A 24,581-nucleotide genomic window follows, 5' to 3' on the forward strand; every position below is an offset into this window, starting at 1 on the left:
CGCATATCTCCAAGGGGAGAAAGAAGCTGGACATGACATATGTCGGTAGAGCCAATAGGATCGATTCAAATTAGTACTTCTTTCCTCCTTTCCGAAAGCAAGTCTTCCGTCCACCCATTAACTCTATGTGATAACTTCTCCTTTAGAAAGGCAAAATAATTTGCATTTAGATCCCACTAATATCTCTCCGGATACCTAGGTATGACCCCATTCCTCCTTCATTTTTGGATACCAAGTGTGTCTTTAATCAGCTGTCGCTCACTCGCTGGGATCCTCTTACCAAAGAATAAGGAGGACTTGTTAAAATTGATACAACTGACCTGATGCTTTCCCATATCTTCTGACTACTTTCATTACTTCTTCACATTCACGGGCTCCGCCTACAAAAGAAAAGGCTATCATCATCAGCAAAAAGTAGGTGAGAGATCGGGGGGGCTAGCGCGAACGATTCGCATCCCCGTTATCTTTCCTTGACTTTCCGCGTGATTAAGAAGGCTAACGAGCGCTTCTGTGCAATAGAATAAATATGAAAGGAGACAGAGGATCTCCCTTGCCTCAGACTCTCTCTGGGACTATATTCCCTCTTGGGTCTCCATTTATCAAGACTTTGTACCTAACCAAGGTGATACATCTCATAATCCAATCAATCCATATCTCTGAAAAACTCATCTTCCGCATGACAGCCTTAATAAATGACCATTTCATCCGGTCATATGCTTTACTCATGTCCGTCTTGATGCCCATTCTCTTCACTTTGCCGGCCGGTTTAGTCCGTAGAGCATGGAACATCTCCTGAGCTATCATGATATTATATGTGATTGTGTCTTCCTTCTACAAAGGCTGATTGAGTTTCAAATATCCTTGTGGGAGAACCTTCTTTAATCTCTGACATAAGACCTTCGAATTAATTTTATAACTAACATTAGAGATAAAATGATGCAGAGGCTGATAGGTCTAAACTGTGTCATCTCATTCGCTTTGTCGTCTTAGGAATTAGACAAATATTTGTATCATTTAAGCCCTCCACCATTGTGCCTTGAAAAAGAAATTGATTAACCATACGGGTCAAATCATCTTTCACAATATCCAATACTTCTGGTAGAAAATTGATGTCATTCCATCTGGTCCCGGTGCTTTTTCTGGGTGCATAGCAAAAAGCGCTAGTTTCACCTCCCACTCTGTCACTGGTGATGTGAGATCTTCATTTATGGCACCCGTGATAGTTGTCTTTACCTCCGATAATGCCTCCGCGATATCCTCTGGATCAGAAGATTCAAAAATTTGTCGAAAATAACTAGTAGCAATGGCTACCAGTCCTTCTTCATCTTCTACCACGTTTCCATTTTCGTCCAGAAGTTGTGTTATCCTATTCCTCGCTCTCCGTTGTTTGAGCAGAGCATGAAAGAATTTAGAATTCCTGTCTCCCTCCCTTAACCAGAAAACTCTACTTTCTGTCTCCAAAACATCTCTTCTGCCTTAAGAGCATTAGAGAGTTCTTTTAAAGCAGCAGCAATCTCCTCAGAAGTAGCATCATCATTCGAGTAAAGGTCCTCTACTTTCTCCTTAAGTTCCTCCACTAGTTTTGCCGATTTCACATCATTCTCCCTACGCCATTTACTCAAGGCTTTACGACAACAAGCAATATGTTCCATGATGTTCGCTTCAGGAGGCAGGTCATCCGATTTCCATCCTTCAAGAATAACTTGTCTTAATTCCTCATTATCCAGCGAGCGCTTATCAAACTTGAACTTTTTCCTCCTCCTTGTGGGCCGTACGAGTATGTCTGCTAAGACCGGACGATGATCCGATCCCTAGAGGCGAAGATACTTAACAGACGTGTGTGGGAATTTTCCATGCCAATCCCCATTTCCCACTGCTCTATCTAAGCGACATCTAACAGTTGCTCCTCTTGCTCTTTTTCCAACCCAAGAAAGCATGTCGCCCGTGTATGGAAAATCTAGCATAGCACAATCACTCAGCATCTGTCTGAATGGCAAGAAAGAACTATCCGAGCGTTTTCTTCCCCCCACTTTTTCAGTATGGTCCTTTATTTCATTAAAGTCACCAATCATGAACCAAGGTCCATTTCGAGTTGTTGAAAAACGCGTAAGACGTTCCCAAACCTGATCCCTACGTTCTAAAACAGGGTCACCATAAACAAATGTCATGTAGACTTTTATCCATCAATGATTGTCTCAATGTCAATCATTCTGTTATTCGAAAATAAAAAATTAACTTGAAAATCATCCATAAAAAAGAGAGCTAAACCCCCGTTGAGACCAAGTGGCTCAACGGTAAACAAACGATCAAATCCTAAATCAGCCTGAATGTTTTGCAACATCCGCTTCTTATTCTTCGTTTCAGAAAGGAACACAAGTCCTGGGCGATGCTTCTGACACATCTCCGTAAGGCGTCGAACTGTGAGGTCATTTCCTATCCCTCGACAGTTCCAACTGATTGTCTTCATGGGTTATTCTTTGGGGTTTGCTTGGACCCCCTCAAACCATTTTCTTTCGAAGACGAAGCATTTCTCTTATCCTTACGTATTATCATTTGTCCTTTACTTTCCCCATAAGAAGGAAAGTGTGCTGGCGACCTATGACGTGGCCTTGGCGATCCCCGTTTCATTAGCACTGCTTTCTTGGCCTGTGATCCAAAAGATGGGCCAGGACGTGTCTTTCTTAAACCAGTCCGAGATGAGTGGCTCTTGGGCTTTCGTCCCGATCGTGAGCCATATCGCTCTGGTACAACACTTGTCTCCTTAGCGGAAAGATCCTCCTCCATCTCTTTGAGGTCCTCACCCAGCAAGTCATCTTCCTCTACTTCTTCCATCATAAACGAGTCATGATCCACGACCATGCTAGAAGAGCCAGCAATATCCATACCTTGCAAGGCTCCTATCATCTGATATTCATTGTTATCTTCCTCCATAAGAGAGAAAGGTATTTGTTTTGCAACATTAGTGTCACGAGTCGTTACGTTCTGGTCCTTAGGTTGAGATCGTGAAGGAGTGACGATGGCGCTAGCTAGCTTCTTACCACTGTTTTGAGTTGCTTTTCCACTAAGGCTTGTCAAACCACGAACAGTAGAGGTCTCTGTATCAGATTCTCGAGCTTGCACAGAGGCGTTGGTAGATATTCCATCTGTAATCATCAGCGGTGGATTAGCCAAATTCCTATGTTTGTCGGCTGCAAGCTGATGTTTCTCTCTCCAAAGTTGAGGTCGTTTATGCTCATATGGAGCATAGCGGTGACCGTAGCGAGTAGAAGCACGGACAGGACCAGACTTTCCTCCATAGCGCTCGAGCATTCTATCTCCATCCCTATGCACAGCTCCATATCTATCTTCACGACGAACCTGTCTCGGGTCCGAGTAACGAGAAGAATCATGGCGAGCCACCTCATTGTTATTGTGATAACTGTGATCGTTGTATCGCTTACCATAACCATCCTGGTATTGAATCCTACCATTATCCTCCATCAGCAAAGACTGACGGGGAGTTGAGCTCTGTGGATGCTGGACTCGAGAGAAGACGTCAGGCTTGGACGGAGCTTTCGCCGCTTCCAATTTTTTGGAACAATATGATTCCTCATAAGTCATCATGCCACAATAAGAGCAGTGTTTAAACAACAGTTCATAGTGCATCTTAATTGTAACCTCATCACCTTCCGGCGATTGAATCTTCCTCGAAAACACTAAAGGCTTCCTCGAATCAACATCAATCAGCAGCCTACCAGCCGAGAGCTCCATAGTGTCAACATGTCCAAGTCTTCCACCAATCTTCCTCATGTTTTTCACAGTCCAAAGATGTAGTGGAATGCCAGTAATCTCCACCCAAAATGGAACTATCCATGGATAGTCATCGTGCACAATTGGCTCCCAGCGCACCAGAACAAACATACAAAAGTTGTAGTGAAAGGGACCCTGACGTAGAACCGCTTGGATGTCCTCTTCAGATGAAAAGTTAAATAAAAACTTCCCATTACCTAGATCATTTGCAGTGATCTTATCTTCCATCTTCCATTGAGCATGCATACATTGGATTAACTTCTCTACAATCTGCTTCTTAGGGTTGAGAACCTTTCCGATTAGAGACATACGATATTCACGAATCGTATGAGCATCATCTTCCTCCTCAAGTAGGATAATCTCCTCATCCTCCTCCTCGACGAGAATACCTTTCCCTTTCCTATCGATCATGTGATCTGATCCAAAACGGCTTGATGAACCCATACAAAGATATGGATCCTATGCGAAACACACAAGGTGAAGAGGCCACACCACTGTCAATACGTGATACCTGCGTGAAAACCTTGTTTAGATCCGAGGAGACCTATAGAAAAACCAGCCTTGATCCGAAGATATAACAGAACTTATGATTTTGTGATGAGATCGACCAAAAGAGCTTATGAGTAATCGGTGATGCGTGAAAAACAGAGATCGAGGGTTCTCTGTTGTGGTAGCGGTGATGCGTGGTGCAGGTAGTGACCGGAATCAATAGCTCACCGTCTTCAAACCTCTGATCCTCTCTGCAACGGTTAGGATCGGATCAAACCAGGAACAGAGGTTGCGTGACAAACAAGGGAGAGGATGGCCCTAGAGATCTTCTTCTCCGAAGCGCGAAGGAGGTAAAGCAGGTGGCAGGCTGATCCAACGCCAAGGAACGTTGAACCAGGAGAAGATCGAAGCCCTGATGGAGGTTTCAATCTTGCGATCGCCGTCGCCTTCTAAGTCGCTACAGAGCAAAACCCTAGTGTTGTAACGCTTCTCTCCACGTCTTTAATGTATGTAAGATATGCTATTTCAAACATTTTTGTTATTCATAAGGACACCATACTTTAGTTTATTGCATCTTTTACATCTAAATTTGTTTTTTCTTTGTTAACAGGTAAGAACAGGTACTCAGCCAAAGTCAACTTAGCCTAACGTCATGAAGAGTATCATTTAATTAGAACTGTGCCTAGAAATGGGAAAAGAAACCATATGACTTAGAGCATATTTATTTGATATATTAGGACCGGCCCGTCTTATGGGGATGAGATGATAATTTGAAAATAATTTAAATAGTTAGAATAAATATTTTTTTATTTTAGTTTAAAATTTATTTTTATTTTAAAATATTTTGTTCTATATTAATATAAATCATTATTTTATTAATTGTTATTCTTTATTCAGTTTCTTTATCATTACAATTAACTTAATTTTTCCTTACGATTAAAAAAATTATTTATTTGAAGTTTATATTCTGTTTTTATTTTTTTGGTGTAGAATTGTTGATTTATTTGTTTTATTTTAAGTTATTTATTGTATAATAAAATTGTTGGCTTTAGAATCAATAATTTCGTAATTTTAAAAAGTCTTAGAACATTTATCTTTTGAAGTTTTTTCTTCAACCTGTCCTACATATCTTTTGATTTATTTGGTCATCTATATTTTCCAATATATATAGATATAAATCAATTTGAACAATGGTCATAATCATATCACATAATATTGTTATTTTCTTGAACAAAATATCAATTAAAAAGTATGACCAATTATGTATTGTAGTTAAAATTCTATATTATAGTCGTCTTTGGATGTCATATGATAATGCATGATATATATTTTGACATTTTTCTTTTAAAAACAATGCATTTAGTAAATAAACAATGCATGATATGTAAGTGATTCTTTTATTCATAGAATAAAAAAATATTGACATCAAAAGTCATTTGTACAAAAATAACTTGACAAATAAACTTTCAAACGAACATATAATTTTTATACACTTGAAAAAAAGGCTGGAATGACATCTTACAATATATTTACAATTATTTTATAATTATTAAGCATAATACACCTTCATTTGTCTCTACTATGGACTTTCTTTGATCTCAAACCTATATCCTTTTATTTTGAATTTACTTGATATATTTAAAAATAAATGTTTCATTAAATGAATCAATCGGACGGTTTCAGAGATTGCAGCCGGAAGTTAATGAGTCACTGTGTTATTGTCTAACGGTTTGGGGTACACCATCAAAATTTACAGCCCAAAACACGTCATATAGACGATCTCATTCCAAATTCTGACAGCGCAACCATTAAAGCCCACCGAATCTCAGAATCAATTTATGACATGGATCCTATGTGGTTTCACTAGTAAGAACATATTTTTATACATACAGATAGATAGATGTTTTTTTCTGTCTTCTTAAACGTATATCCCTACAAATACTTCAAGACAAATCAATGTTATTTGTAAACTTTTTATTAATATATATTTTTTGGACAACTCGAGTTTGTTAATTTACTTTTGTTATATTTATCTACAACCATTTTTTACCTTGTTTTTCTTCTCATACTATTTTCCTCTCTTTTCTTTTGCTAAAAATATATATGCCTTTGTATCTCAATTTTTTGTCAAGATATGCCTTTGTATCTAAATGTGTATATTGGACGATATATATAGATCAACACATATTCTTACAAGATAGAAGAACAAATCCGTAAAAGCAAAATGGATTGGATCACATTAATTCAAAAGAGTCCCAACAATTTTCAAATAAAACAAAATCAAACAAGATGTTCTATGTATATATGTAAACATACATTAAACAAAAGCATAGATTAAAATTAGAAACATTTTTTTAAAGAGAGATAAAGCCTTCGCTGACAAGCAAGCCAAAGAAGAGGACAAAGAGACCAGCGCCTATAGATGTGCCCGGAGAAACATAGGTCTGAGAATAAGCACCGAGAGTCAACGCACCTCCAACGAGCCCGATCACCAGAGATTGCATGTTTCTTCTGCTCACGGTTCTTTGCATCGGCTGCACCTTCTGATCTTCTTGTTCTCCATCTTCTTGTTCTCGCTTCTCTTCTTCTTTCTCCGACTTCCTTCTCTGTCTCACCATGTTTAGAATTCTCTGATGAGATGAAGGATCTGGTTGAGATTCTATGATGTGAGTTTGATTGCGTGTTGTGATTGTAATTATAAGTTTATGATGGAGACAAATATGGTCTTTTGGGAATTGCTTGGAGGCCTTTTCATCGATAGAAAGTCAACTCTTAATAATGGTATAGATCTAAGATTCTTGTATTAATTACTATTGTGTTATAAAAAACCTAGTGGCCGGTGATAGTTGAAAGTTCAGCAATATTCAAGTATGTATAGTGGCACCTAAAACCAAAAATAAATATGATTGTCATTCTGTCTTTTTTTTTTGAAAGAACATTATTTCTTATTACAACCATTTTTCTTAGCGTTTTCATTTCCAAATGTTGGGTTTTTTTTTTTGAACTAAAAAAAACAAAAAAAAAAAAAATTCAAATGTCTGGCGGAAACGAGTCATGTGTACTATTGTGTTTTTGTAGCTCATAGACGAATGTATACAAATATATATAACTAATTTATAGCCCAAGTTGAATGTGTATACTGTATACATCCTTTAAAAATTAGAGTTAATTAGCTCAGTATGCACAAATAAGCCATATTTGCAAGGATTGAAAGTTGTATATATATAATATATATATATATATATACAGTTGGGTACATTTTTCTTTGGAATTTTTTGTTTTATATTACTCAACAGATTTTCGAAACATTTAAACAATTTCTTACGTGTCATTCTCGTGTATATGCAAAAATCAAAGAAAAAAGGAACTCTATTTTTCCGTTATCCGATTTGTTATTTTAGTAATACATGGGCTTGCATCCAAGGCCCATTAAGTATCTGGATAATCTCTGGTAGATTCAAGTCGCTTCTCGCTGAAGGCTTTTCCCGAAAATTTCAGGAGATTACTGGCAGCAGAAACAAATAAAACCCGAACTGAATCGGGTCGGGTCATAAGCTGCAAAGCGGATCCCTAATTTTAATATATGCACATTAAATTAATTAGACATATTTCCCCATTTTTCATATTTTCAAGGGGATGTCCCAGTACTTGTGCAACCCCATCATATACATACTAATAGCCACCGATAAAAGAAATAAGAAAACAAAAAGCCAAGAAGAAGAAAGTTAGAAACGGCTGAAGAAAGCAAATATTGGAACCGTAGTTCGTATTCAAATTGTTCCTATGCCCAAGCTTTTATATAGTAAACTCATGGTAAAACCCTAGTTATGCTTCTGTATTTGTGGGCCTTGATCTTAATGTTTGGGCGTTTATGTATTGTTCTGGGCTTTTTTTTTAAGGTAGATAAACTCTAAAATTATTTCTGTAAGCTATCTTAATAAAAGAAGATAAACTCTTAAATTATCTTAACCATTTAAAAACTTTTTGTGTATTTACCAACTTATACAAATATCTGAGAGTTTATAACAATGTATATTTATATGGTCAATAAAAATAAAATTTGTTTTAAGAAAACATTTTCGCATTTTTAATAGTTTTTTTCGTGATAAATTGTTAACCTTTTAATACATTTTTGTATGCACATCTGTTAATGCTAACGAATTAAAGACCCAAAAAAAAATTATATCAGGACTGGAAAATTGGGATGAATCAATTTTCATACGATACAACAATAAAAGAATTAATACACACAATTTGCGTTTAGTCCACATTATATGTATAAATTTACATGCTCTTTTTTTTTTGCTAAAAAATTTACATGCTCTTGCTTCCTCCAACTTCTTGAAAAGGCAAAGGTACAGACTTGAAAGCTCTGTATTTTCCCACATTGTTCAAATGCTCATTCTCCAGCCTGATTGCATACACACAAAGTTACAACACAAAAAAAAAAAAAAATCATCTTACGATCTCTTTCTTCCGAAACTTCTAGAATGTGGTTTTAAGTAAAAACTGAACCTGAAGAAGTTCCAAATGCCACGACGAACAATCTCTAGGATGGTAACAACAGCAACCAAAGCTCTTCTGTGCAAAAATGGAGCTTCTCTAATCCCAAGAACTGTCTGCATCCAAGCCAGCCTCAGCACCACATTCACCACCTTCGTTTTACAATATCTCAATTAATAAAATAATAATATTCCACGAAAAAGAAAAGCTTATGTGCTTTGCTAATACCATGGCAATGAAGTATATGCTTTTGTAAGGTATTAAGAGTTTGTCACGAAGCCACGGGTTTTTGGAGTCCCGGTTCATTAGACCCCAATCTCTGAATATGTCCCAATAAGTATTGAACAATGTGGCAATGGTTGACGTGGTTACAGCCACCGTAAGCCAATACGTCCCTCTCTTTGTTTCAAAGATTGTTCTAGCCGCAACAGCTAATATAGTCGAGAGATACTTTAGTGCGTTAAGGCCATTCGCTTTGTCTTTCTCTTCAACCAACCTCCTTATACACTGCAACCAAACAAAAAAAAAAGGTTTGAAACATTCTGAAAGGATGTAAACATTGAATATCTTACTTCATGACCGATTCTAGGCATAGTCGGATTAAACAATCCCCTTGCCCCCAAAATTCTAAAACTTTATTATACATAAATCGAAATTCTTTTTTTATTAAGATTAACACAAACATATTTATGCCCACTTAAATCTCAAATCCGTCCCTGTTTCACTTACAAGTATATATTTAAGTATGTATTTAGCACCTGAGCAAACCGAAACCAGTAAGGAATGATGGCAACAACAAGGTAGAGTTCTTTGTAAATGTCACTCTCATAGCATGTGTGTGTTCGTTTCTTGAAATCTCCTCCCCATCCATAATAACATACATAGAACAATAAGCTTCTGAATGTTTGCACCTGCAGAACCAAAACCAAATGATTTTCTAAGAAGGAAAACACACAAACTTGTTAACCGGATCGTAAACCAAGCAACTCATTACCTGTGTTGTCAACTGATCTGCGAGAAAGAAATCCGGGAGAATAACCTAGCAGTATAGAACAAACTCATTAACTATATGTAGCATCTTTACAAGAGATTGCTTGGATTACAAGTCACCTTGTATAGTGGGCTTAAAAGAAAAAGGAGATTACTTGTATTACACGTTACCTTGTATAGCGGGCTTAAAAGACAACGGAAGGCGCATCCGATGAAGAAGTATCGGCTTGACCGATATATTATATTGAGTGGACAGAACAGCGTTATCATGAATAACTGCGACCATAACCAAAAAATACATTTCAAAGCTAATAATGAGGATTTATTGTTAGAGATCAATATCAATGACCTGAATAACTTACAATGAGAAGACCTAAAGGAACAAGCTCGGTGATGACACTAAAACTTTTGGTTCTCGGATCCATTTCCATGTCGAGATTCGATATGGCTCCTCCAAATGTTAGAACCGCTAGACCAGAGGCTAGTAGAAGAACTTCTCTGTAACCAACATCAGTCCCTTGGTCAAAACCAAAGATAAAGGGGTAGTTTACTCTATATCGTCTCCAGAAATATATGTCTCCTGCAAACATAAACAAATGAACCGCAACAAACCCGAACATGCTGCGGAAATAACAAGCATAAGATAAATTGAAATTCCTGTGTTTCAAAAGTGATGAATGTAACGTTATCAAGAACCTGTAAAGAGGGAAAATGTTCTCCATGTATTGATGCCTGCCTTCACTTTTTGTTAGGCCTCTTGCATGTACAACAACTGATATTGCAATGGCGAGAGCTACGGCGCAACCAGACAAGAAGCCTGTAGATGAAGATGATGTTTTAGTCTACTAGAAAGAACATTAGGTTTCGTCATTTCATAGGCTAGAAAAAATGGATTTAAGTACCGAGGAAGTATGTGATTCTGTGTTTCTCCCTCTTAGCTTTAGTCCTTAAACATTTCATTCCTTCACGGTGATTTCCATTGGCGAAATGCTTAATAAACGTAGCTTCCACTCTCGACATCAGCGTTGAGACCTGAAACATGTAAAGATAAGTCTGGTTTTAAGTAACATTCAAGAAGAGATTGGTTACTTGTATGAACCTCATCGCAGCTGCCTAAATAAGAATGATCCACTGTATGTAGATAAGGCTTTGATGCATTTCTCGAAGTAGTCTGCCAAACATTACAAAGATGATCAGTATCAAATCATTACAAGAACAAATGCAGAACGAACATGATGGGATTACAAACCTTGTCATACTTCTTTAGTATCTTTGAAAAAGCCAACTGGTTCAAGAAGCTACAAAAATAGCGAGAGAGATTATGAGAAACATATTAGAGAGAAACCATAGAGCTAAAGAATTATAATTCTTCTTACCTATAACTTTTTAGGAACCTAAGTTTCTGGTAGAACTCAACAAAAGCGCGGTCCATAAGCTCCTCAGCTCTCCTAAGCTCGGGTTTGCTGAAGGTTTGCTCAGTTGAGAGGCCCATTATCATGCACTTAAGCATTGATAATGGAGTTTCGGGTTCGATCTTGAGCTTTATATGATCCAGCATTTCTACTGGAGCAGGTTTAAAGACTTTCTTGTCTTCTGCCTGTTCCATTTCCTTGATCACCTCCAATGGTGAAATGGCTACAAATATAAACATTTATATAAATTTATATATGAGCTTACTAAATGCAGATTAAACATCACTCAAATGGATAAAGTTTAGTTCTGGAATATCTAGAAACCCTTCAAATAATTTGATTTCGAAGTGCTTAAAATATAACTAAAAGATTAAACATTAAAAAATTTCATAATGACCTACGCTCAAATAAATATTTGTGTCTTTATTTTTCATAATAATTTTTTTTCATAATGTTCTATATATAACTAAAATTATTGCAGAAAATCCTGATGTCCTAAGCAACTAGTTCTTTTTCATATGCTCTGGACCGGGTTAATCTGATATAGCTACAAAATGTATCATTCTTATGGGAGTAATAACGAAATGGAGCTAAACCTGGAGTTCTACTGTTGGTTGTGTGTGGAGAGGAAGGAGCACTCGAGATACTATTAATGTCAGGGAAGTCAACGTTTGGATTCTCAACCTTAACTCTAAGAGCAATCAAAGCGTTTAATTGTCTACTAAGCTCATCGGCTTCCTCCATCACGTTCTCCACTTTCTGCTTGTAAAATTTCAAAACCTTGTTGAACTCTCCATCAAGTCGCCGGAAAAACTGAACCTCCATCTCTCCTCCTTCCTCGGCAGAGCATAGAAACGTCGTGTTGTAGCTACCCGTCTCGTCCTCGTTGATGAGAATGACTTGCTCCTCGTCGTCATCGAAGAGATGGTAATGATGGTGGCGTTTGCTGCTTAGAGGATTGTTGTGTTTGTGTGACTTCTTTGGGGAGCCTCCTTTGGCGCGGTTTGTTAGACCGCTAAATGCACGGTAGAGAGAGACTCTTCTTGATAGACCGGCGGCGCCGGTGCTGGCAGCGTGGAGAGGTGCGGTTTCGCCGGTGGGAGGAGGAGGATGATATGGATGTTGTTGTTTTTGTAGGTGATATCGAAGGACCTGTTTGACGATGGCTTTAAGAGAACGGTAATCCATGTAGGCTTCTCTCCATTCTTGTATCATTTGCGCTTCATATTCTCTTCCGAACTTCATTTTCTTCTTGTTTTCTTGATTTTGGTGTATTTTTCCCGGAAAGATTAGATTTTCCGGGAAGAAATCTACCACTCCCGGGAAAAATCTACCAAAAAAAAAACAAAAGGAAAAAAAAAAACTGTTTCTGTTTGTTAATCTTTTCCCCTCTTTTGGTATTCTCTAGTCGTTTCAAAATTACCCAAAATTCGTGGGTGAGATTTTTAGAGGTTTTTTCTATTTTTAGGATTCCAGTCTTTTTAGTGTTGTTTTTTGTAACCACACGTGCATGTGCATGGCTCTAGTCCCAAACCATACTTAAACAGTTAAACTCATCAGTTCCTTGTCACAAGGAAGTTGATCTTCTTAACCAAACCAAATATTTTCCTTGTCTTTTAATTCCATCTTTATTTTTAATTGTTTCTGTGTTATTGAAACATGGATTTGCGATCATCATGTATGGTTCAGATGACAACGTTAAGATGGATGATAACGATCACAATGTTGATGATGATGAGAGGAGGAGAATCGATGAGATTGGATCTGGAATCAGGCATGACCAAATGCATCGCCGACGACATTAAATTAAATTATCTGACTGTCGGAACTTACTCCGTCGTCAATCCCAACGAAGCTCTCCATCTTCCTGCTTCTCACAAAATCATTGTCACTGTAAGCTTTCTATAAGTTAATGATATATTCATATATATATATATATAATACTTTATATAAATTAATGATATATTCACATATATATATATATATATATATATATGATTCATTTGAGATAGAGAGTCACATTTTTACACGGCTCAGACTCCCTGATGAACCTTAACCTAAAATCATGAAAATTCACTGTTTACGTATATAGGTGGCGTCACCTAAAGGGCACACTCAACACGAAGCAAGAGATGTGGAGTCTGGGAAATTCGTGTTCACGGCGGTGGAAGACGGAGATTACACAACGTGTTTTATTGCTCCTGTTTTTAAACCTCCGGCCAAATTCGCCGTTGATTTCGAATGGAAAAGTGGCGTGGAGGCTAAAGATTGGGCCACCATCGCCAAGAGAGGCCAGATCAACGTACAAAACTATAAATATATTTAATCCTAGCTTTTTTTTTTTGAGACCTAAGCATATTGTTTCTTCTTTGATCTAAACCATAATTCTTTAGTAAAGTGATATGGTTATGTTATCAGATGCTGGAGGTGGAGGTGAGGAAACTACTGGACGTGACGGAGTCTATACACGACGAAATGTTTCTACTCCGGGAGAGGTACTATTAAGAAATCCCAGCAACTATATATGTACCAGACTAATTAATATCTCTTTTTTGGTATAATCATGACTTCATTTGATTTATTCGTGTGTACATTCGATGACAAAAGAGTGTACTTTTGGTGATGGGCAATACTTTCGAAATGTAAAAAGCCGCCACACTATAATCTTGAACGTCAAGTAAAGTTTTATGAACATTTATTCTAAGACTGTTTATTTAATCATTTGACTATTCTACAATTCCAAACATGCATTTAACAACATAATCAAAGCTTTGTAAACTGAAATGTTAGCTTGCAACCCATTTTTGAATTATATAGGCAATGAGATTGTTGATCAATTTGATTTACACGGTCTAGTTAGGAGAAAAAGGACAGTGTGATGCCGTTTGTAATGGGTATTGTTTGGAACAGGGAGCGGGAAATGCAGGAGCTAAACCGGTCGACCAACTCGAGAATGGCGGGTCTAAGTTTATTTTCATTGTTGGTTACGTTTTCGGTAGCCGGCATACAACTGTGGCATCTCAAGTCATTCTTGGAGAGGAAGAAGCTTCTCTAATCAAACAAGTTATTTTTGCTTTTATCAGATTTTGATGTTGTCCGTTTTAGCTTATTTTTAAACTAAATAAATCACTTTCTCTACCTTGGATTTTGAGAATTTAACATTACATTTTCTGGCAAGCCTAAAAGTCAGATTATACATATTTCAAGCTAATTAGATAGCCTCATGTTGAGATTTCTTCTTCTTCGTTTAGCTGGTTGCATAATAGAAATAGCTTCCGACATCATCACAATAATTTTATCTTATCTCCAAAATAGGGTTTATCAACTCTGCTTGTGGTTTACTTCTATCATATACAATTGTAACTTCGACCAAAACCAATAAAATAACTTAAGGTATTAATCAATTTTTAGAACACCAATGAGAACCTATATCTGGAAGGTTACGGTGGACTAAAAGATCCGGCTAGTCAGGCCTTTTAAGCTGTGGACCTGTGGTGATTCGTTCTTCGTGTAATAGCTGGATTGGTCAAACCAAAACACTTCACTAGAAAACTAATAATGCGTAGTTTCATGATTCGTTGAAGTCTTATACTAGAAGATAGCACAAATGGGAAGCAAAAACAAAACAAAGCAACCACTGACATAAACTTAGAGAAAAGTATGGGTGAGAGTTAATTAATTAGTGGATAGAAGCTTGAGAAATGCAATCCCTTAGAAAGAAGAGGTTTTAGTCATGGCCCTTGTGGTGCTTATCCTTCTTCTTGTTCTTCTTCTCATCATCACTATCATGATGGTCCTTATCCTTCTTCTTCTTTTTCTCATCATGATCGTCTTTCTTCTTCTTCTTCTCATCATAATGATCATGATGGTCCTTCTTCTTCTTCTTCTTTTCATCATCATCATGATGGTCCTTCTCCTTCTCCTCCTTCTTCTTTTTCTTCTCATCATCATCATCATGATGATCCTTGTCCTTCTTCCTTTTCTCGTCATAACCATCATCATGATAGTCCTTTTTCTTCTTCTTTTCATCATCACCATGATGGTCCTTCTCCTTCTTCTTCTTCTTTTCCTCATCATAACCATCATCATCATGATGGTCGTTGTGGTGCTTGTATTGGTCCTTCTCCTTCTTCTTTTTCTTCTTCTCATCATCGTCAGAGACATTACCATCCTTTTTCTTATCCTTCTTCTTTTCCTTCTTCATCTTCTTCTCATCACCAGAGTCCTTCCCACTCTGAAACATTTAAATAACGATTAAAGCCACAAGTTATTAACATTCATCTAAACCATGCTTGCAATTTCATTAAAAGGAGTGAGAAAATCACTCATAAGAAGAAAAAAAGGAAACTCAAACAAACCATCAAAGTATGTTCTCTGAGACCAAGATATCAACAAATAAATTATGTTCCATATTCCATTTATATTCCAATTTTCAAACTTCTACAGAATCTACTAGATGCAAAAAAAAAAAAGAAAAGATTATTATTACTTTACTAAATGAACTTACATATTTTGTGTGGCCATACTCAACCTCCGTTCTCCCACCATAGCCAGAACCAGGTTTCCGGCCATAGTCAGAACCAGATCCACCGTACTCCCCTTCAACGTGAGCGCCTCCGTGACCTCCGGGTCGGGTCTTGGGTCGGGCATAGCTACTATACTCTGTTTTGAGAGCCTGGTTGCCATAAGCAGAAGGCTCGTGGCTGGAAGAAAACACGGGCCGCTGGTACTCGAAGGCGTCACCTGAGCGAGAGGAGAGAGGGTAACAAGTCTCGTCTGACGGCGGGATCGAGCGGCCGTACGTCACGGTGATGTCGTAGCCTCCGCTATACGGCGTCGGATCGTACTCGTTGAAGTCGTCCACTTCATCGTCGTCCCTGGTGTAGTACGGCATCGTTTAAGAGTTTCCTTCCTTCCTTCTCCCCCCCCTCTCTGACTATTACAATTGTTGCTGCTCAGTTTGTGTTTCCTCTTTTTACTTGGCGACCATTAAGCGGGAAAGTCAATGCTGCCACGTGGCTTCTACCTTGGTTGACTAAGTCAAAGACAGAGTATCGTATTACAGTGCTGTAACAAAAATTAATCAAGTTGCAAATCCAATCGGTAAACAATACAGTATTTAAATTTTTAGACAAAGCGTAAACCACATTATACATATATTGTATAGTTTATACATACTCGTGCCGGGAATCTTGAATCTTTATTACAAAGAATTTTAACTATTTCATGCTGCTATAGAATAATTATTGGTTCGAAACTATCTCAACTAAAAACTCTCGATTTGGCGTCTGATTAAGAGTTTTAAATTAACAAATGAAAACATATAATGACACTGATTTTGCAGAATACGTCGGATTGGGTTAAAATCGTATTTCAAGAAATATGGAGTAGATTTATAAATAAGTAAATATAAAGGGTGGTTTATAGAAATAAAAAGAAGTAACCTGATCACGAAAAAACCAAAGAAGAACAAAAAGAACAGAACACAGATGGTGATCAAACAACACGACACATATAAACCGAGAGTTAAAAGCTGTCTCCTTTCTCACCAATCGAAAATCCCCACCATGGCTCCGCCGCAAATACAATTACAACTAGAGTTTCTCGGACACTATCACTAGAGAGAGAGTTTCAATTATGGAGACGAGTAGAGTGGTGAGGGTTACGCAAGACGGCTCCGGAGATTACCTCTCCGTCCAAGACGCAGTCGACTCGGTTCCTCTCGGAAACACGTGTCGCACCGTGATCCGTCTCTCGCCGGGGATTTACAGACAGCCTGTGTACGTGCCCAAGAGGAAAAACTTCATCACTTTCGCCGGAATCTCCCCGGAGATCACCGTCATCACTTGGAACAACACGGCTTCCAAAATCGAGCATCACCAGGTTTTTTTTTTTTTTTTTGCTGAAAACCTTACTAATTCTTTGGCAGCAGCACGTGTATCACTCTGATTGGTTTGTTTGTGACAAATCTAGTTTGGGATCAAAAGTAAGATGTGTTTTATTGATAAAAGAGTTTGATTTATATAACCAGCTAAGTAAATCTACAATAGGAAATTAATAAAGCCAAACTAGAATAGGAAAATATATGAAAACCTTATCTAAATATAATCTTGTATAATTCCTAAGTTATCTAGGAATCATACTCCAATACCCTCCCTCAATCTAATACGTGGTAACACGTATGAGATTGGACAATCTTCAAAATATAGTAGTAGAAATAATTCAAAGGCTTGTGAAACAACGATGGTTGTTGATGTTGTGGAAGCTTGAGTGATGAATGTCTCGTAACTCTTTTCGAGTTGAGATAAATGATCGGATTTTTGATTTGATTGTTTGTTTTATCCATCCTATAATGAGATGATTGTTTGCTGTCCAATCTTCATGATAGAGTGAATCGGCTGCCGGTAGACTGCCGTCAAGAAATATGAACTTCCGTGAGCTGCTTGCCATATGGAAGTTGATGATGAGAGGATGATTGATGTTTTGAATGGATGGTCTGTATTTCAAAAGATCACGAAACACAGATGATGAAGAAGGATGTGTTGTACTACGATTTTGCAGGAACAACGAGATGATGATGATAATTGATGAAGAAGGATGTGTTGTACTACGTTTTTGTAGGAACAACGAGATGTTTGAATGGATGTGTTGTTCTTCGTTTTGTAAGAACAACAAGATGTTTTGAAGATCGAGAAATCGTTTTTGAAGTTTTCTTTTTTTTTTTCTTTTTTTTTTCTTTTGTTCTTGCTCTGATACCATGACAAATCTAGTTTGGGATCAAAAGTAAGATGTGTTTTATTGATAAAAGAGTTTGATTTATATAACCAGCTAAGTAAATCTACAATAGGAAATTAATAAAGCCAAACTAGAATAGGAAAATATATGAAAACCTTATCTAAATATAATCTTGTATAATTCCTAAGTTATCTAGGAATCATACTCCAATAGTTTGTCAGGCGTCTAGAGTTATAGGGACGGGAACGTTTGGGTGCGGGACTGTTATCGTCGAAGGTGAAGACTTTATTTCAGAGAACGTTACTTTTGAGAACTCTGCTCCCGAGGTAAATGTTTATAAAGTCTCTACCTTTATAGCATAGAGATTCCGACAAAAGTTTCATCTACTTATAGGGATCAGGGCAAGCTGTGGCGATTAGAGTCACTGCAGACCGTTGTGCCTTTTATAACTGTCGATTTCTCGGATGGCAGGTTCGTTTAGCTTTTGCAAGTAGGTTTAATTAAATGTTCTTGTTTTTTAGCTTATTGTGAACGGTGACGTGCAGGACACGCTATATTTGCATCATGGGAAACAATATTTGAAAGACTGCTATGTGGAGGGAAGTGTGGATTTCATATTTGGAAACAGCACCGCGCTCTTGGAACACTGCCATATCCACTGCAAATCTCAGGGTTTTATTACAGCACAAAGCCGGAAATCGTGTCAGGAATCTACTGGTTACGTCTTCCTAAGGTCAGTTTTTGTTTAAATTTATCTGGTATGGATTATTATATATTCTTTCAAGGGAGCGCTTCAGCTTCTACATACTTTTGTTGCAGATGTGTGATCACGGGGAATGGTGAGAGTGGGTATATGTATCTAGGAAGGCCATGGGGACCATTTGGGAGAGTGGTCCTTGCATACACTTATATGGATGCGTGTATCAGACATGATGGTTGGCATAATTGGGGAAACGCAGAGAATGAGAGAAGTGCTTGCTTTTATGAGTACAGGTACTTCATCATCTACTGTACCAAGTTGTAAACAAGAAACAAGTATTTGATACTGTTTTTTTTTTTAATGTAAAAACCTCTCAGGTGCTTTGGTCCGGGTAGCTGTTCGTCTGGACGTGTTACGTGGTCAAGAGAACTGATGGATGAAGAAGCTGGACACTTTCTGCATCATAGCTTTGTGGATCCAGATCAGGACCGGCCTTGGTTGTGTCTGAGAATGGGAGTGAAAACACCATATTCTGCGTAGAATACTCTTTAAAAAGATGTTGTAGTTGAACTTGGGATATTATCTTTGTCATGGTGAATAAGTGAACACACCAAAACCAAAAAAAAAAAGTTCTAAAGAGTCTTTTGATTGTATCTTTGATGCTGACAAAAAGAAAAAACTGACAAAAAGATATTTATCTTTGATGGACTCTTCTTGTTTAAGCGTTGGTAACAATTTGCAATCATTTCGTTGGTAACAATTTGCAATCATTTAGTTTCCGGTTTATATTTCTTATAACTAATTACACATCGATGATAAATAACAAAATAGGCGTTTGGTCTAGTGGTATGATTCTCGCTTATGGTGCGAGAGGGTCCCAAATTCAATTCTCAGAACGCCCCAATTTTTTCCTTTTTTTCCCACTGGCTACTCCATTGAAATGAGATGGCATGACATATTACAGAGTGGGCGTTTGGTCTAGTGGTATGATTCTCGCTTAGGGTGCGAGAGGTCCCGAGTTCAATTCTCGGAACGCCCCAATTTTTTTCTTTTTTTTTTCCACTATTGACAGCAGATGGCATTGACTATCTTTCTCTTCCTCATTGTGATTCAGATTCTTTTCTAGTAAATTCTTAAATGAATTCAAAGCAAAATGTATTACAAACGATATAAGAAGATCAAGGAGTGGTTTCTCTTTATTTATTAAAAACATTATGCAAAATTAACAGGATCCATGACATAATGAACATCCCAATCTTTTTTTTTTGGTCGACTAATGAACATCACAATCATCATCATTCTTACAACAATTTTATTTATCATCAAATATTACTTAAATAATTATCTTTGGTTATTTTAACAAGTAGGAAAAGGAATACCACAAAACCCTAAGGCCAAGTGAGCTTCCGGAGAGGTAGCGAATTTTCTTAGAGCTGGATTCTTAATGAAATCACAATAGCATGGTTGTTGTGCTTTCAGTGTTCCGCAACACTGTGCAGATGGCTTAGTTTTATCAAATAATTGTGGCCAACATCCTGTGAGATCAATCGTAGTGCATGGTGGTTTTGTAGATTCTACGACCACTCTCGATTCGATCTGAGGCTGAGATGACACGAGGACTACTACAAAAACGATGAATACTACTAGTGTTGTACTCTTCATGTCTTGTGACTTTCTATCCCCTTCCAAAGCTGTTCTTTTTCTTTTTTTTCCTTTTTCTTCTCTATTGTAAAAAGTACTCTTTGAGTTTCTGAGTTGTGTTTAAACTAGAGATGATGACATTATTATATATAGATATGAACTTGAAACTGACAAAACACATGTCAGAGTTTGTAACATCTTGTGGATTCTGTCTCAATGTTTTTTCTAATAACAGAAAAGAAATTAAAAATTAGTATAAGAACTGATTTATTTTCTGTTACTATAAGAATTAGTATTAGATTCCCTTATTGTTCAGTTTCTCAACAAGGAAATTTAGTAAATATCATACTAATAGTTTTAATTTAATTTAGACAATAACTAAATTTAATCCATAAAATAAAACTGAACTAGTAATGAATTTACATGTGTTGGGTATCTTATATTTTTTTTTGTTGGGTTTCTCATGTAAAAAAACTTATCTCAACTTTTCTACATTCTTAGTTCATTTCCTTTTTGTTTTTTTTTTTGTTTTTGTTCAAAAACTCATCTAAAAGCTCTACAGTGAGGATGTTGTTGCCTTCACAGTCCTCACCAATTACATGACAAGAATATTCAGTACATATCCAAAATGGCATGACACTTTTGTAATATTATATAATACTAATCACAACAAAATCTCCACGAAATATTCATAACTAAATTTTGTATCATCAAAAATTCGGTTGAAAACTTTCACTAATATATTTTCGGCTAATCCATATTTTAGTCTTTGATATAATTTATCCTAGTATTTCAATATTCAATGATCTTCTTTTCATATAACTGAGAATATCCCAATCCAAATTCGATTAATTCTCTGAAGGCTAGTCCATAGACTGGCAGCAGTATTTTGAAACTCAAATCGGATCCGCGATTAAACCGACAAATTTAATGACGTAAGATAAATCTGGTTCGGATTTTGTGAAAACCCAAAGTTTAAAAATCTAATAAAGCTCGTTAAAATCACTAAAGCCCAGACCCCGGTCACCGGTTGAACCACTGATTGAACCAATAGACAACTTTTAGTTTTAATTATGTTTCTAAATCTATTTTACATGATTTTAATTAAGGTTTTCATTTTTTATTGGTAGTTTATTAATGATATTTTATTTTTGGTATATTTTAGATTTAAAGTTTAATTTTTTTTTTCAGCAATTTAAACAGACTCATATAGAGTCTGTAGACCAAACTGGTAACTCCGCATCTATATGGACAATAAACGACATTTGCTTTCTTCCACTGCATTCGAGACTGTCCACTCTTGAATTATGTGTCCGTGGTATATAAAAGATCTCTGAGCTGTTGAAACTTCTCTTCAAGATTTTTATGTCTTATAAATAACTTGGAAATGCTAGTAACTCTTCTGGTTCTGAAACCATCTTTACTAAATGAGAACAATCTTTTGCAATTGTAACAGTAACTGTCTTAGATTTCTCATATATTTCATTGCCCAAATAAGAGTCTCTATTTCTGAGTGAAGTGGCGACTGACTCGTTCTTGTATTTCTCGCTCCCATTAAACCATCAAAACCTTCCAATATGCTATACAACCCCTGTCCCGAAATTTTTTCCTGATGTTTCCATGACCCATTTGTAAAACACTATCTAATTAGAATAAACGATACTATTTCTTCTACTGGTAAGAGGGTTTGATATATTCCTTGTGTAAGTGAAGTATATGCCTCAGGCCATAGTAACGACTCCGTTTCTGCCAAATTGAGAGTGTCTGCTAAAACTTTATTGTTTCTTCCTTTCCATATGTACCATAAGATCAATGCAAATTAATGATCTACCATTTCCGGAGTAACCTTCAAAATAAATGATCCATGTTTGCAAAAAGTGATTGAGTGAGGGAAAATGTTTGGATTCGATGGAATTCATGAAAGTGCCTAAACCTGAACCGCCGGTGGACATTAAAAAAACACATGATTTAGGGATTCCTCAAGTGTTCCACATTGTGCGCGAATTGTATCCCCTTATATTCCTCTTGCTCTTAATTTTTTCTTAACCGCTATACAACTTGATACCAATTGCCATAAAAATGTTTCAACTTAGATAGACAATGTACTTTCCAGCAGAAAGCCTTCATCAGAGAGATCGAAGGACCATACTCTGGAAACATTCTTTCTCTGTCTGCGTATACTCGTTCTACTATATCCAGATTTAACCGTGTATCTCCCATTATTAGTAAAATGTCATCCATCCCAATCAGCTGTCTGAATTTGAGTTAATGGTATACTTTCAATTATTTTTGCATCTTGCGGATTCACCAAAGTCTGAATGACCTGTAAATTTCATGTTCTCGATGTTACATTGATGAGAGAATCCTCTGTAAGGTCCTGGTAAAGTTTTTGTTGATTTTTTTTGCTGGTCTACGGCGAGTGAACGAGAGTCAAGGATTATTCCATACTGAGATAGATGATCATGATCTCACCCTTTTGATTAGCCATTTGTTAACCATATATCTAGCAGAGACAATACTACACTAGCCGTAGGAAGACGAATATGATCTAATTGGTTCCAGAGGTGATGCATTCCTGAAATACCTTCCTTTGAATACACGATATAATAATGTGTTCGGTTATTAATCATCAAAATTGTTTCCCAAGCATAGATGTATTAAAATCTATGAGGTCTTTCAACCTTAAACCTTCTTCGTCCTTAGGGATACATAGTTTATCACATGGATTCCAGTGCATACCTCTAGTATTGCCTCCTTGACTCCACCAAAATTGTGCTTCTACACTCGCTAGCTTCTTCGTTACCTTTTTTTGTATGCGAAAACATGACATTACATGATTTGGCAAAGCCGTTACCACTGATTTGATAATCACTTCCTTTCCGTCTTTCGCGAAAAACTTGAAAGTCCATCAATTTACTCTATTATTTAAACGATATTGAATAAAACCAAAAATTTGATCCTCCCAAGTTCTCAGGGATTCCAAAATATGATCCCATTCCACCTAAGTTATGTATCCCTAAAATGTCATGTAGCTCATGTCTGATGGGTTCTTCAACCTTGTGACCAAAATGAATTCAATTTTTTTCAAAATTTATCAGTTGACCCGATACCACTTTGTATTCCTTTAGAATCATGAGAATTGTCTTGTATTCTTCTGTTTTTGCTTTGCAAAAAAAGAAAAAAAAACTACGTCTCCAAAGAGAAGATGAGAAATTGAAGGACAATCCCTTGCAACCTTTATGCCCGTAAGATGTTCTTTTCTCTCTCTCTGCCTTTTTGAATATTCGCTACCAGTGCTTCCGTACACATAAGTATAAGTAAGGAGATAAGGGGTTTCTCTGGCGTAGGCCCCTCTGTGGGATGATGTGTCCCTTTGGTTGATCATTCAATAAATTGTTTTACTGTACCGAGGAAATACATTCTATCATTAGTTGGGTCCAGTGATGGTCAAACCCGTCTTGTAAAGTAACTCTTGAATAAAAATCTTTACTCGTATCCGTATTTATGGCCATAAATTTATCCTGACATGATTTGTTAGTCCTCAATTTTCCCAGTCTCTGAAATAAGTGAGGAAAGACATGCCTTTAATCTCTGACATAATACCTTTGATATAATATAAGCTTAGAGGTCTAAGCTCAGTCATCCTTGTAGGCCTCTCTATTTTATGAATCAAACAAATATTTGTAGTATTTAACCTTGTATCCAGTTTTCCTGATGTCAAAAAATTATTGACCATTTCCAGTAGATCTTTTTTTGTTATATGCCAAAATGTTAGAAAATATAGAGCTGTCATCCTATCTGGGCCAAGAGTTTTTTCTGGAAGCATCACACATAGGGTTTGTCGTATTTCATCCTTGGTTGCTAACCTGATTTAACCGCTGATTCATCTGGGGGTGATGGTAAGGGTAATCTCGTCCAAAAATCATCAAAGTCTGAGGGAGAAGTTGTTTGAAACAAATTATCAAAATAATCCAGTGCAACCTTTTCTACACCTTGTTCCTCTATTATCCAGTTTCCATCAGTATTATAGAGCCCACAATCTTATTACGAGCATGGAGTTGTTTTGTGAGGGCATGGTAGAAATTAGTATTAAGATTCCTTGATATATGCCACATATTACGACTCTTCTGTTGCCAATAATCTTCCTCGTCCTTGTATGCTTCTTGTAACTCCCTAGATATCTCTAGAATGTCTTCCTGAGTTCTATTATTATAAGTTTGTACTTCCTCCATTGATTTTTGAAGCTCACTAATCTCTCTTTTCCATATAGTGGATTATTCTTTCACCATGTAGTTATATTCATGACGACAACTAATAATTTT

At 36.8% G+C, this 24,581-nt stretch overlaps 5 protein-coding genes and 1 non-coding gene across 6 annotated transcripts; 3 read left to right on the forward strand and 3 right to left on the reverse strand.

Annotated features, from left to right (window-relative positions):
- Nucleotides 1–6,492: 6,492 nt before the first annotated feature.
- Nucleotides 6,493–7,035, reverse strand: LOC130503837 (uncharacterized). The gene has a single exon (XM_056998399.1). The coding sequence runs from the start codon at nucleotides 6,894–6,896 to the stop codon at nucleotides 6,633–6,635; it is 264 nt and encodes an 87-aa protein (XP_056854379.1). The 5' UTR covers nucleotides 6,897–7,035; the 3' UTR covers nucleotides 6,493–6,632.
- A 1,436-nt stretch (nucleotides 7,036–8,471) lies between these two features.
- Nucleotides 8,472–12,537, reverse strand: LOC108810093 (phosphate transporter PHO1 homolog 9). The gene is made up of 13 exons (XM_018582224.2): nucleotides 11,780–12,537; nucleotides 11,148–11,406; nucleotides 11,021–11,069; nucleotides 10,871–10,942; nucleotides 10,674–10,803; nucleotides 10,468–10,588; nucleotides 10,134–10,392; nucleotides 9,943–10,047; nucleotides 9,776–9,820; nucleotides 9,540–9,692; nucleotides 9,010–9,288; nucleotides 8,794–8,933; nucleotides 8,472–8,689 (listed from the first exon to the last, which is right to left on the reverse strand). Exons 1-13 carry the CDS (start codon nucleotides 12,426–12,428, stop codon nucleotides 8,593–8,595), a joined length of 2,358 nt encoding a protein of 785 aa, XP_018437726.1. The 5' UTR covers nucleotides 12,429–12,537; the 3' UTR covers nucleotides 8,472–8,592.
- A 305-nt stretch (nucleotides 12,538–12,842) lies between these two features.
- Nucleotides 12,843–14,327, forward strand: LOC108811552 (transmembrane emp24 domain-containing protein p24delta11-like). The gene is made up of 4 exons (XM_018583607.2): nucleotides 12,843–13,076; nucleotides 13,276–13,485; nucleotides 13,602–13,678; nucleotides 14,094–14,327. The coding sequence occupies exons 1-4, from the start codon at nucleotides 12,843–12,845 to the stop codon at nucleotides 14,236–14,238; spliced, it is 666 nt and encodes a 221-aa protein (XP_018439109.1). The 3' UTR covers nucleotides 14,239–14,327.
- Nucleotides 14,328–14,705: 378 nt separating this feature from the next.
- LOC130503838 (uncharacterized protein At5g39570-like) lies at nucleotides 14,706–16,266 on the reverse strand. The gene is made up of 2 exons (XM_056998400.1): nucleotides 15,691–16,266; nucleotides 14,706–15,417 (listed from the first exon to the last, which is right to left on the reverse strand). The coding sequence occupies exons 1-2, from the start codon at nucleotides 16,075–16,077 to the stop codon at nucleotides 14,911–14,913; spliced, it is 894 nt and encodes a 297-aa protein (XP_056854380.1). The 5' UTR covers nucleotides 16,078–16,266; the 3' UTR covers nucleotides 14,706–14,910.
- Nucleotides 16,267–16,783: 517 nt separating this feature from the next.
- LOC130503839 (pectinesterase 31-like) lies at nucleotides 16,784–19,328 on the forward strand. Its single transcript, XM_056998401.1, has 6 exons — nucleotides 16,784–17,066; nucleotides 18,140–18,244; nucleotides 18,312–18,389; nucleotides 18,464–18,651; nucleotides 18,738–18,911; nucleotides 18,996–19,328. The coding sequence occupies exons 1-6, from the start codon at nucleotides 16,821–16,823 to the stop codon at nucleotides 19,156–19,158; spliced, it is 954 nt and encodes a 317-aa protein (XP_056854381.1). The 5' UTR covers nucleotides 16,784–16,820; the 3' UTR covers nucleotides 19,159–19,328.
- Nucleotides 19,329–19,585: 257 nt separating this feature from the next.
- TRNAP-AGG (transfer RNA proline (anticodon AGG)) lies at nucleotides 19,586–19,657 on the forward strand. The gene has a single exon. It is a non-coding gene; the product is annotated as a tRNA-Pro (tRNA).
- The last annotated feature ends 4,924 nt before the right edge of the window (nucleotides 19,658–24,581 follow it).

This window comes from Raphanus sativus, unplaced genomic scaffold (assembly GCF_000801105.2).
Source record: "Raphanus sativus cultivar WK10039 unplaced genomic scaffold, ASM80110v3 Scaffold1170, whole genome shotgun sequence".
NCBI lineage: Eukaryota > Viridiplantae > Streptophyta > Magnoliopsida > Brassicales > Brassicaceae > Raphanus > Raphanus sativus.

Coding starts and splice junctions, on each gene's coding strand:
- LOC130503837 (XM_056998399.1), bottom strand. CDS start 6,896: ATGGTGAGACAGAGAAGGAAGTCGGAGAAAGAAGAAGAGAAGCGAGAA.
- LOC108810093 (XM_018582224.2), bottom strand. CDS start 12,428: ATGAAGTTCGGAAGAGAATATGAAGCGCAAATGATACAAGAATGGAGA. Junction 9,821..9,942: donor TTTTAAGCCCGCTATACAAG/GTAACGTGTAAT, acceptor CTATACTGCTAG/GTTATTCTCCCGGATTTCTT. Junction 8,690..8,793: donor GGCATTTGGAACTTCTTCAG/GTTCAGTTTTTA, acceptor GTATGCAATCAG/GCTGGAGAATGAGCATTTGA.
- LOC108811552 (XM_018583607.2), top strand. CDS start 12,843: ATGGATTTGCGATCATCATGTATGGTTCAGATGACAACGTTAAGATGG. Junction 13,077..13,275: donor CTCACAAAATCATTGTCACT/GTAAGCTTTCTA, acceptor TTACGTATATAG/GTGGCGTCACCTAAAGGGCA. Junction 13,679..14,093: donor ATGTTTCTACTCCGGGAGAG/GTACTATTAAGA, acceptor TGTTTGGAACAG/GGAGCGGGAAATGCAGGAGC.
- LOC130503839 (XM_056998401.1), top strand. CDS start 16,821: ATGGAGACGAGTAGAGTGGTGAGGGTTACGCAAGACGGCTCCGGAGAT. Junction 18,390..18,463: donor GTCGATTTCTCGGATGGCAG/GTTCGTTTAGCT, acceptor GGTGACGTGCAG/GACACGCTATATTTGCATCA. Junction 18,652..18,737: donor ACTGGTTACGTCTTCCTAAG/GTCAGTTTTTGT, acceptor CTTTTGTTGCAG/ATGTGTGATCACGGGGAATG.
- LOC130503838 (XM_056998400.1), bottom strand. CDS start 16,077: ATGCCGTACTACACCAGGGACGACGATGAAGTGGACGACTTCAACGAG. Junction 15,418..15,690: donor AGTATGGCCACACAAAATAT/GTAAGTTCATTT, acceptor TAAATGTTTCAG/AGTGGGAAGGACTCTGGTGA.